We start from the raw sequence: 12919 nt of genomic DNA on the forward strand, positions 1-12919 counted from the left end.
GAGTGCACATCAGATAAGATTGTAAATGTGTGTGTGCAGCCCCTATAAATGAATTGTAGTTTCCTCCACTATTTTACATTTTGGTGCTCATTGCTCCAAAATGTTCTATGCACAATAATGTGTATGCTTGAGTAAGTCACTGTGTGCAGAGGTGGCCATCAGCTGGGCAGATGTCTGAATGAGCACTGACAAGAGCCTGATGGCTCTTCTGTCATACTAGCATGCTTTGAAGCTCATGGTTCCCTGGGTAAGAAAGAAATACTCCCTGTGGTCCCTTTCTCTATGTAAGCCTGAACAAGAGGAGGGAGGAACAAGAGATGCTGTGCAAGAATGAGCTCCTTGTTGTCCTCTGCAAAAGATGCAGCATTTCCTGCACATTGCTGTGGTTTTGCAGCATGATGGAATCAGTCAGGCGGAAGCGTGCACTGGAAGGATTAGTCTCTGCTGCCTGGGAGGAGCAGGGAATGACGATGTCAGACAGCTCCATGCAGATAATAGTGGTTGGGTTAAATGCATTCAGTCTATCTCTAGTGAACCCTGTGGAAAGAACGCTGGTGAAATGATGCCAAGTGCCTCGGACTGTTGAGTTCTAACCATTAATAGAAGTGTGGGGATTCCTTAAAGGTTTGGTTCTCAGCTTCTGTGTTTACTTTGTTGTCTTTGTCTTTGTTTTCATTGGAAGTGATCTTGAATGACAACCCACATTCTGAGGGGTTCTAGTTTGAGAGTGGCTCAAACTCCTAACCTAGATCCGGATGCAAGTTTGCTTGGTCACTTTTCATTTACGGTAGCTAACACTGTATGTAGACAATGCTTGGTCCCACTCCTCAATCCTGATCACTTTGCTAATTTTACTTTTTGAATGCTTTTCATATACTGCTGCTGTCAAGCTAAACAAGTCTTTCCTCTGCTGGTTTTGGTTTTGCCTTTTACAGCATTCTTTTGTTTCTTTTCTTGTCCAGACCACTTGTGGTTCTACCTTTGCCTGATGCTGTTGTCCTCATTAAAGTTTCTTGTCATCAGTCTTTGTAAGGCTCCAGTTGGTTGCACTATTTGTCTAAACATAGTGTTTGCTAATTATCTGTAGTGGTCTTACGATCTGTAGCTACTGACATCCAGTATCATAGAATCACAGAATGGTTTGGGTTGGAAAGGACCTTCTTCCTTATATCTAACCTGAACTTCCCATTTCAGTTTAAACCCATTACCCCTTGTCCTGTCACTACAGTCCCTAATGAAGAGTCCCTTCCCAGCATCCTTGTAGCCCCCTTCAGACACTGGAAGGCTGCTCTGAGGTCTCCACGCAGCCTTCTCTTCTCCAAGCTGAACAGCCTCAGCTTTCTCAGCCTGTCTTCATACAGGAGGTGCTGCAGCCCCTGCTCATCCTCTTGGCCTTCTCTGGACTTGCTCCAACAGCTCTGTGTCCTCCTTATGCTGAGGGCACCAGAACTGCACACAATGGTCTAAGTGGGGTCTCGGAGAAGTAGCAGAATAATTAACAGTTCTCAGCAGTTCCCATTTAGGGCTTTAGCTTTTGCTCTTACTTTAGACTTCAGTGCATTTTTGGTTCAAATCATGTAGTGGTCAGACCAGGGACTAAATCAGATGGATATTTTGCCTGTCTGAGACAAATACTTCATCTCCCTGGAATATTTTGGATTTCATATTTTAAATAGCAGTATCTTAATTTGCATAGGTCATATATACTCAATCTGCACATGGTTTTTTTTAAGAAATTACTGGATGCGTAAATTGCACTATTATTCATGCTATTTCTTTGTATACATATTCAAGCCTACAAAAGCTTTCAGCTTTACTTATTCTTTAAAGGGCTTTGAGGCTGGCATTTGAAGTGAAGGGTTTTTTGTTTCCGTGCATGAAACAATTTTCTTAAAAAAAAGAAAAACAATTCCATTCCAAATTGATTTTTTCGAGGAAGTGTGGAGGTTTTTAAAAGAATTTTGTCTGGACAACGATAGAAATTGTCTAAGCGTATTTACTTCATGCATTCTGATTATGTTAAAAATGTTCTTCAGGCATTTTGTGGCAAATTATTTTTGACCTTTATTATATTAAAATATAGTATGAAGTATATTGAATGGAAATGAAATTCTGTAATATGTAGATGAAAGATCTGTTTTATCATAGAATGGTTTGGGTTGTAAAGGACCTTAAGATCATCTAGTTTCAATCCCCCTGCCATTACCTGTTATAATGCACACATATACAGAAAATACTGTGTAAATAATGGGAAGAAAATGATTGAATTTTGGCAAACCAATATGTCATGAGGATCTGCACTCTGAAAGTTTTCATAATTTTTCATTCCATGCAAAGAGGGAAAAAAAAGAAAAGGAAGTTATGGATTTTTCTTCTATTTGTAGCAAATTCATATTCTGATAAGTCAGCATTCTTTATGAAATGGGAAGTTTGTTTTTGATAAACTCTGTGGTCAGCCAAGATTATTTATCATAGATTTACTCTGCTTTACTGCCTAGAGATCTGCTGGAGGAGCAATAGAATCTCATTATTTCATAAATAAATAATATGTAATACATATCTAAATGAGCATTATTCCATTTAATTCAGCGAAACCAGCCCAAATTTATGTCACCAAGATGTCAATATATGAGCTTGAGATTAAACATGGTTTTGGTAACCATTCATCATTTATACTTCCAGCATTCTTGCCATTATCAATGAACTGAGCCAGTGTCACGAAATGAAATGCATTCTATAGTGTGGATTTCAAATACTTACCTGAAAAGGTGTTGGGCAGTGAAATTTCATGAATGATGCTGTAATTTACTGGAAATATGTGGCTTTTAGCTGGTGAGGTACCTCACTATTTATTTTTCTTTGGGTTTTTAATGGGAATTTACAGGCTATCCTGTAATTTTCACTGGTTGTGTGAAGTGTTTTGAGTTGTGAGTAGAAATTGCCCATTGGCAGCGGCAAGGTAGAGTTGGAAGAGCCAAAGGGCATCTGTACCCACTCAAATACTTCAAGCTTATGTCACCTTGTTAAGGCATGCATATTTACGTCACTGTAGATGCTTTTATATTTTTTGATACTGAGCCTTTTGACCTTTGGGAGTGTTGAACTATTCCTTCATTGGCTACGAACCTGGCTTCACACTGAGGGTTTTTGGCAGCTGTGCTCAATACGGACAAAAACGGGCGATCACTGGGAGTGATTATTGCAACATCTGTGCCATTGCTGCAAGCAGTCTGTGCATGTAGCTGCGAGTCTCTGTGTGTGCTACACTTTTCACTCTGTTTTAATACCACTGAAAGGGCTAAGATGTTGTTTGAATTGCCTCGGAGGCCAGCTGAGGAACAGGACTAGAAGGGAAAATAGTGTATGGATGCCTTGCTCCCTGTGTAAAATGTCAACCCATCTTCTTACTCTGCTCCCGGTGATAAATAGCAGAGGCAAATGTCCTACAGACATTAAAGATCTGACCAAAACCTGCTTGAAACCAGGGAGGATTTTTCACAGTCTTCAGGTTGGACGCTGTTTTATAGGTGGTTACTGTTTTGTAAGGTTTTGGTTCAGTGTTTTACATGTGCAGAAAGATCTTCAATGCTTTCTGTGAAAGTAAACTGGTTATAATGTAAAGTTCTAGCTTTGAGTGGAGATTTTCCTTCACTCTGAGGCTGGGGGTGAAGTTAAACAGGGTCATAAAGTTCAGAAGAATACGGTTGAATCCAGCCTCATTTGTTTTAGGGCACACACATGAGTGATTTGCTTAGTTTTGGCTGGGTGATCTGAAACGCTGGTAGAAACTAATGATTCTGTAACTTTTGTTTGTTACAGGCTGCAAACAGTTACCTGAGGGATCAGTGGTTCCATTCTTTGCAGTGGAAGGTAAGTTCTGCGCTTCACTGTATTTCTTGTCTGCCTCTACCTTTTAGCATTACCTATTCCTTCATTATAAGAGCCCAGTATGGATAAAGTCCTTGTCTTTCAGAAACCCTAAATCAGGACATGTATGCAGTTTCAGCTTGTTTATAACATGAATGAAGTGTACAAATTAACTTGTTATGTAGCCCAGCTTATCAACATGATTGGCTTCAGAAGGTAGATAGCCAGTAAGTTCACATTTAAACAGTATAGAGGATGGTTTTGGTTTTGCACTATGAAGTATAATACATTACAGAATGCCCACAGCCCGATCACATGCTCTGGACTCTGGAGATAGTTGGGGGTTTTGTTTGTTTTTCTCTTTTCCTGAGAAACTAGGGAGAAAGGGTGTCTTTGAGAGTTGCTTACTGCAAGTAGGATCAATCTGTTACGCATCAGTCTGTGTTTATGCTTTAGGATGATTTTGGTTTAAAGGCAGTTTTGATTTCAGATGTCTTGAGCCCTTTTTCATTTTCAGTGGGAACAATGGGTTGATTGCCCTCAGTAGGGGAAGTGGATCACAGTGACAACATTGTGTCTCAAAAACAGTGCATTCCTCATTGAGAACTGTAGCTGCTGACCTTTGGATGGAATCTGTATGCATCTTTGATGCAGCTGGAAACAAGTTTTGGCCAGATGTTGCATACGGTTGTCCTCTCCTGTCTTGTGGTGGGAAACACAAGCAGTAGCTTTTCAGCTCAAGACTTGTCCTTGGCAGGGCTCCCGTGGAGTCGGCCAGGTTGGCTGTGTAGCGTATCAAGATTCCAGCCTGCTGACAGCAGCCACATGTGAGATAGAAGTAAATCCCTCCCACCAAACTGGTTTTGTTGTAGGTGTGTTTGATAGTTGCAAAACAGTTGTGTGGCAAAACTACAGCATTGGTGTGCTTTGTATAGCCATCAGCATGTGGCAGGATCGTGCTCTGAGTGAATCCAGGTTCTTATCAGGAAAAGCCAAGTGTCAAGATCTTTTCCAGACTACTGGCATATTCTCCAGCCTGTTACCCTGATTGCCTAAATGAGTGTGGGACCCGAGTGCTGATAGCAGGAGGCTGGGCTGTGGTGTGGCACTTTATTTTGGCCTCTTGACAGTATCATTAACACAATGCCCAGCCAGTCTTGCTTTCTTTGCAACTCCTGAGGATAACAAAGAGCTTAAAGCACGCAGAGACAGTATCTCCATGTGGCCGTTATTTTCCCTCCTGCTTTGGCAGGCAGGGATGATCAGAGAAAGCATAGACAGAAATGATGCTGGAATGTCTTTTTCCGCCTGGGCCCTGGCAAGGATTGTACAATGATGTGCTGATGGCATGTGCCAGCTTTGCTCCTGCAGTGAGGGGAAAATTGGGGTCGGAGGTGCAGATCTGTAAAAAGAGGTAAGGAGTGGTAAAAAAGCAACCTGGCCACACACCCCATCAATTAAACTGTGGAAAGAAAGGAAAAAAGAAAAAGCAAGCCTAGACAGAATGACCTGGCTTGCTCACATGCCTTTCAGTCATGGAGAGGGAGCTTTGCTTTGTGGGAGTTGTTTTTAAAGGAGTATTTCTTAAACTTTCCAATGCTCCTGACCAAGCCGCTCATTTTGGGAAACTCTGAGTAATTCAACTTGTTGCAAAGTAGAATTTATTTTTGCTTCCTTGCTTCCCTCCCCACCCCCATTAAGTTTGTTTCTTAAAAACAAGTGAAACATTATCTTGATTTGAAAGACCTTCCCTTTACCAAGAATAGCAAGTAGCTTTTTCCCATAAGAACAGTGACAGGGTTTAGTCACTGCCCAGGTACTTTACGCTAATGAATTCCTCTTTGCTATAATGGAGATAGTTTTGATGGGTTTTGTTGCTTAACAGTTCAGAGGAAGAGCACCTGGTAGCTTTCTGCTCTTTACTTTGGCTGACATTTGCCAGGTTTAAGTGAGATCACAACAAAACTAAGAGGCAAGATAAGCAGTGTACCTAAGAAGAGGAGCAGGGTGCAGTTATGTGGTCTACCTTAGTGAGGTTTATCGCTTTACTAATACCGTAGCCTATGACTTTAAGAGCCAGGTGCCAAGGTTCATCTCACTCCGTAATTTGTATGGTTTGATGATTAAGCAGGTAGTGAGAGAACCCACAACAAAAAAAACCAGGAAGCCTATTCTTCTGGAATGGGTCATTTACACAAAGCACCAGCTGGCAGGAACATCACCGCAGCTGTATTGTAATTGGGTGGTTGTGCTGATGAATGGTATATTTGTCCAGTGGTCTCACAAATAATAGGTCAAAACATTTCTGTGGGCATGTAAAACACAGATGCAAACTGGTGCAGATAGCTGGAGCAGTGATTCGGGGGAAAACATTCAACAGAGATGCACTTCCTAATTTCATACTTGTGTGGTGGAAGCACTGAGGGTCTCCAGCTGAACCCAGAGCCCCACTGTAGTAGTAGTACAGATGTAGGTGGAGCAGGAGACCTTCACTCCCGCTGCCCTGCCCAAACAAGGCTGGAGGAACCCATTTGACAGATAGCAAACTAATATTGTGAGAGTTCCCAGCAGTGGGAATTGCCTCTCCACAGATCACAGTTGTGGGAGCCGGTTCTTACTCTGTCAGTGTCCTTCTGGCTCCTTTTCCTGTGCTTCAAGCCTTTCGGAGTCAGATGCTGCATATAATCTGAGCTACCTGGAAAATGGCTGGGTGAATAGAAGTGTTGTTAAGTATTTGGGGAAGCATTTAGGTTCAGGCATGTACTGGTTATCCTTTGGTCCTGTATGAAGGTGCTAAGGTCTGTGAGAGAGCTTTTATGTAGTGCAGTTTTAAGGACTAACATGCTGTGGGAATTAAATTTGTCACCCACTACCCTGGAAATATTTTTCTGTTCTAGAGGCAAACACTGAAACAAAAATCAAGAATAATTTCTTTCTACAATCCTGAGAATAATAAAAGAGATGCTACAGATAAACAGAAATAAAAGAAAACCAAGCACATAATTAGCCATGTTTTAGATCCAGCTCCAAGTGGTTTTATGTGTCATCCAACTAACTAGTTGGATGACAGGATGCTTACACAGCTTTTTAGATGTGACTTTCTCCTTGAATGCTGGGCTCATTGAAGAAAACATGGATATAAGGACAGATTGTTCCTTATGTAGTTATTTTCTCTTTGGGTTTTCCATTTAAACTCTCTCATGAAGGGTTACTCATAATTCCTCATTTAATCTGGATATCCGTGTGTATCACAACTCCTCAAGGATTATTGGCCACCTTAGCCAATTTTTAGAAATCCTGATTTCCTTCAGGTTAGGGCTAAGCCAAACTATCATTGTCTAGAGAATAAACAGAGCATGTTAACAACTCCAGATTCTCACGCATAAACAAATCATTAATCCATTGTGTAAGGAATGTTCCTTTCAACCAAGGAGGTTGGATTGAAACCATGATACGTAGTCTTTGGTATTTGGAAGCTGCTAAGTCGTAACAGTTTATCAGTAAAGATAACAACACTTTCTGTGAATATACAAAATGAAGTAACACATGCATTTCATTGCTCTTTATGGATCTAGGCTAGATACACTGGTAACCAACTACTTCTGTAGGGGTTGAATGCAGCTAAGCTTGGCTTTGTGGGGTACTGTGACTAGTCATTTTAGGACACACACAAGAAAATACCTACCTACCCTTCGCATTTCCCCAGAAAACATCTATCTGTGTTGTATCTTGCCATCTTTGGGCTTAGAATGTTCTGTGTTCGTATAGTACTGAGCATATAGACGTACCATTCTCTGCAAAAACTTGGAGCCCTGTTAACACCCCATGCTTAAAATATTAGTCATTACAAGATCCACTTGTAATATAGTACCATGTTGATTGTTGTCAGTCAAAAAGACACCAGGTCTTCTCCAGGGGTGTTTAGGTCTTCTGTTCTGATGCAGAGTACAGGTATTGATTTACATTTTGAGGAAGAGGGAATACACCTAAGGGTTACACAGGGCATGTTGGTTTTTAGCATGCTTGACAGTAAACCCCGAATGCCGCCCTCATCGTGCGATGTGGGTTGCTTGTATTTTCTAGTTAGCTGAATGATGTAGCAATGAAATGTGTCAGTTGACAGCCTTTGGGGGAATGTCCTGAATTGACACAATATGGAAAGAACAGGCCTGATGTAAAGCATGAAGCATGACTCAGGCTGAGCTTTGTGCACCTCTGACCTGGATCTTGAAGAAGGGATTGCCTATACCTTGTGTTTCCTACTGGTGCTGTTAGCCAGCTCTCGACTGTCCCCTAATGAGTAGTGTGGCTTGGTTAGGGGTTTTACCCATCTGTTAGCATGGACGATGCAAATGTGTTAATTGTAGAATTGCTTAGATTGGAAGGGACCTTTGAACACACCTGGTCCTCTCCCCATCCATCTCATCCTCTTCCTCACTCAGTGCAGAGTATACTTTGAAGCTGTACAGGGTTGATAAGAGCCTGTACAGCAGAGCTGTGTGTGAAGCTATGTGTGAAGCCCCAAACTGCGCACAGTATTCATGTGTGGTCACACAAGTGCTGAGCAGAGGGGAGCAGTCACCTCCCTCATCCTGCTGCCTGTGCTCATGCTCTTGCAGCCCAGCATGAATGCATGCCCCTGACTTTCAGTCAATAATCGTATTACCTTTGTTTTAAACTTCCATGTTTTGGTTCCCATGAATTGGGGACCTGGAGCAACGCTGTCATTTGGGATTTGCAAACATTTTGCATTTGAATGCTACAACAAGTAATGTTGGCCTTCATTCAGAAACTTAACTTTGGATTAATACTTCCCTGGTTCTCATAGGGACTGTTGTATCTGTGTCTTCAGGAAATAGATACTTCCATGCACAAGCAGCCCTATTAATTGCAAGGGGATTGGCTGTCATATAAAGTCATACTTGACCTGAATGTCATTATGCTCTCTGGTCTTTACTATGTCCAGGTTATGAATTCTTTGCCTTTTGGAACTGAATATTTTTATACAATAGCTGTGGGTGACTGTCGGTTTTTGTATCTAATGGTGAAAGTTCAGAGAGAATTATTTTTCTGTGCTTTACAATTGCAAAAAAAAACTAAGTTAACAGAAACTGTTCTTGAAAGGGTGGTAAAGCCTTCCTTGTGTAAAAAACCACCTTTATGGTTTTGTCACCATGGTAATGATTAAAAATAGTGCTGATACAGGAGTGGGGTTTATAGAATTTAAATGATGACATTAAAGAAATTTATAGCCTTATATCTCGGTAAATTATGGCTTAAAACTATGAGATCAGGTAAAAAGCACATTGGTTATGCTTGAAAGGGCCCATGTCTGTCATTTGTATTTGATCACCTAATTTATGATCTGAGAGAGGAAGCTTTGATACTCTATGACAATTGTATAGCCTTTTGCTGTACTGCATAGTGAAAATATTACTCGAAGAGCTCAGTAGTTCTTTGGAGTGGTAGTGTCTGGACTTCAGATCCTCTCTTTGGTGGTTACACAGCACACACAACTGTAATTGTCTTGGCAGTTTCTTTGCTTTCTTTAGCTGAAAAGCTGAGGTACTTTCACAGAACATTAGTTCCCATTTTCTGTTATTTTGTGGTGAAATAATAAATAATTATCATACAGTTAGGCGAATGACAGCTTTTCTTTTTTCCTTTTTTTTTCCTTTTTTGTCTGTATACAAGTCAATAGTATTTTGATTACCATATTGATGGAAAGCTAAGCCTTGGGGCTTTGAAAGTATTGCAGGTCGTGATGACACACGAGTTTTGGAAGAGCAGCTTTCTTGCTTTAATGAATAAAAGGCAGCCCACAGGTTTTTGGCTGGTGATTTTACTCTTCCTGTGGAATGCACAAGTACCAGCTGTGGGACACCACGAGCAGGTTTTTAAGATAGCCAGAGCCTCTCTCCTGCTGGACTTTAAGCATCCTGATGGAGTTTCATACTGGACTTAAGGGGCTAGGGGATGGGTGGAAGGTCCAAGTAGAGTGTTAATGCATCTGTGCTGCTGAGAAGCCGGTACCAGTTAGAGCTTTCCAGTGAACTAAATACATATTTTGGCATTTTTCAGTTCCTGATGCCCCCTCTCATAGTTAGGTTGATGTTTACTGCCAAGATTCATTCTTCTGTATTTGGAAGATAACATGAGAGGCAGCTGTGTCTGCATGGATGGGGCTCTGCGGTGACATCCCCTTGCTCTTCATGCGGCAACTGAAAATACTGACCAGTCTGTAGACTAAACAACCTCATTCCAAACTCAGGAGGAACGTTATGGAAATCTTGTCATACAGCCATTTACATCCCCAATGTTGTTGTTTTTTTTTTTTTGTAGTTAAGTATTCTCCCCTACTACTTCTGTGTGTGTGTGTAGGGCTTCACATGAAGAACATCCTAGGCCATCTTCATAGCACATGGAGTCCATTAGTTCTCATTTTCCCATGCAAGCTTTAGTAGTCTTGGGCCATCTGTTATCAGGAGTTACTTGAAAAATCCTGGCCTTGTTTTGTGTTTCTGGGATCTCAGTTTGCAAGAGGCAACAGTGCTGTTGCAGCAGAAGGGCATTGATCTCGCTTTGGGAGAGTGGGAATGAACAGGTGAAGAACAGACAAGATGCTGACAGAAAGTTTTCTTTCATTTTTTTCATGACACGGTGGTGGTGTTTTAAGAACTGGTAGAGCGGTTAGGGGATTTTTAACCTTTCACTGCCTTTGCATTAGGAAATCCCTCACTCTCTGTGGGGGACTTTGGAGCAGGTTCCTCCCATAAGGCACGTCTGCAGCAGTGGCAGCTGATCATCGTCCGTGCTTTGCATTGGCTCAACATGAATCACTTTAAATCTGGGAGCTGCATATCTGTGTCAGCACAGCACTTTGTCCAACCGAAAGAGGCTCTCGGCAACGTGCTGAGATGCCAGCCTGGATCTGAGCTGGTGCTTGGAGCTGCTCTGGCCTCATGCAGCCATATGTACACATGGTTTTGTATACCCGTAGATGCCTCTTGCATTGCCAAAATAGGCTTTTTTAAGCAGACAGAAAAGCCAATTTGTGGCCTAGTGGTGAAATTTGAGTAGAAACTAGATAGTTATTTTCTATCTTGCTTTAGCTTAGTTGGGACCAGCTCTTTATTTTTCCCTCTAGACTTGGATGCTATCCTATTCAAACTAATAGTAGGTCTGAAGACAGAGGGATGTCAAAACCAGCTAAAAAAACAGGTCAGCTTGTTATTGTGTACTTAGATTTCTGAAGAGGAGCAAGTACAATTGCTGGAGTAGATTGCTTCTCAGGAATGCTGAGAAGCATTCTGCTGGCCAAGAGGTTGGGTTTTGTGCTGGTAAATTGTTCCTCTGCACTGTTATGGGGCTAAAATTAAGACCAATACTTTGCGTGTTAGGACTTCCAGGTCATGGTGACCACTAGTTCCACCAAATCACAACTTCCCATCTACAGAGCTGTCACAATACAGAGTGGCACCAAAATCAGTCTCTAGCTGCAGAAAAATCTGGTTTAGGAGCTCTCTGATGAAGACAGGACAAGACTGGTAATCTTTCCCAGGAGTGTAATTATCCTCCTCTCATGATGCTTTGGGTGTGAAAACCTAACTCTCTGCGTTGACACATGCTATGTGCCTTGTTAAACTGCTGTCATGGGGCCCAGTTCTGCATTATGGATGTTGAGGACTCTTGGTGTCAGAAGACCTAAGTAAGCCTAAAGGAGCAAAAGCGATATAGGTGTTGTTTTAAAATTTTCTTTTCGTTTCTTGCACAGTTTTGCCTGTGCATTTCTTTCTTCCAATGTAATTACTGCATTGAGTGCATCACAGTATACATAATCATAGGAACATAGAATAGTTACGGTTGGAAAGGACCTTAAGATCATCAGGTTCCAACCCCCCCCTGCTATAGGCACGGACAGCTCCCACTAAACCATGTCACGCAAGACTCTGTCCAACCCAGCCTTGAACACCACCAGGGATGGAGCATTCACAACTTCCCCGGGCAACCCATTCCAGTGCCTCACCACCCTAACAGGAAAGAATTTCCTCCTTATAGCCAATCTAAACTTCCCCTGTTTTAAGTTTTAACCCATTACCCCTTGTCCTGTCACTACAGTCCCTAATGAAGAGTCCCTCCCCAGCACCATTATAGGCCCCCTTCAGGTACTGGAAGGCTGCTATGAAGTCTCCATGCAGCCTTCTCTTCTCCAGGCTGAACAGCCCCAACTTCCTCAGCCTGTCTTCATACAGGAGGTGCTCCAGTCCCCTGATCATCCTCGTGGCCTCCTCTGGAATTGTTCCAACAGTTCCATGTCCTTTTTATGCTGAGGACACCAGAACTGCACACAATGCTCCAGGTGAGGTCTCACGAGAGCAGAGCAGAGGGGCAGGATCACCTCCTTCGACCTGCTGGTCACGCTCCTTTTGATGCAGCCCAGGATACGGTTGCTTTCTGGGCTGCGAGCGCACACTGAAGCCAGCTCATGTTCATTTTCTCATCAACCAACACCCCCAAGTCCTTCTCCGTAGGGCTGCTCTGAATCTCTTCTCTGCCCAACCTGTAGCTGTGCCTGGGATTGCACTGACCCAGGTGCGGGACCTTGCACTTGGCATGGTTAAACTTCATGAGGTTGGCATCAGCCCACCTCACAAGTGTGTCGAGGTCCCTCTGGATGGCATTCCTTCCCTCCAGGGTATCAACCGAACCACACAGCTTGGTGTCATCGGCAAACTTGCTGGGGGCGCACTCAATCCCACTGTCCATGTCAGTGACAAAGATGTTGAACAAGACCGGTCCCAACCCTGATCCCTGAGGGACACCACTCGTTACTGGTCTCCAGCTGGACATTGAGCCTTTGACCACAACTCTTTGTGTGCGGCCATCCAGCCAGTTCTTTATCCAGAGAGTGGTCCATCCATCAAATTGATGTCTCTCCAATTTAGAGACAAGGATGTCATGTGGGACAGTGTCGAACGCTTTGCACAAGTCCAGGTAGATGACATCAACTGCTCTACCCCTGTCCATCAGTTCTGTAGCCCCATCATAGAAG

At 42.6% G+C, this 12919-nt stretch overlaps 1 protein-coding gene across 4 annotated transcripts in view; it reads left to right on the forward strand.

Annotated features, from left to right (window-relative positions):
• Window positions 1-12919, forward strand: part of CMIP (c-Maf inducing protein) — a 138644-nt gene that overhangs the window by 80025 nt on the left and 45700 nt on the right. For all 4 annotated transcript variants that reach the window (XM_062618309.1, XM_062618310.1, XM_062618307.1 and 1 more), the window contains one exon: window positions 3820-3870. In XM_062618309.1, the coding sequence (XP_062474293.1) occupies window positions 3820-3870 (51 nt within the window). The remainder of the gene's footprint in view (window positions 1-3819; window positions 3871-12919) is intronic.

This window comes from Pezoporus occidentalis, unplaced genomic scaffold, assembly GCF_034315485.1.
Source record: "Pezoporus occidentalis ecotype Australia unplaced genomic scaffold, CSIRO_AGI_Poc_V1 ctg20, whole genome shotgun sequence".
Taxonomy (NCBI): domain Eukaryota; kingdom Metazoa; phylum Chordata; class Aves; order Psittaciformes; family Psittacidae; genus Pezoporus; species Pezoporus occidentalis.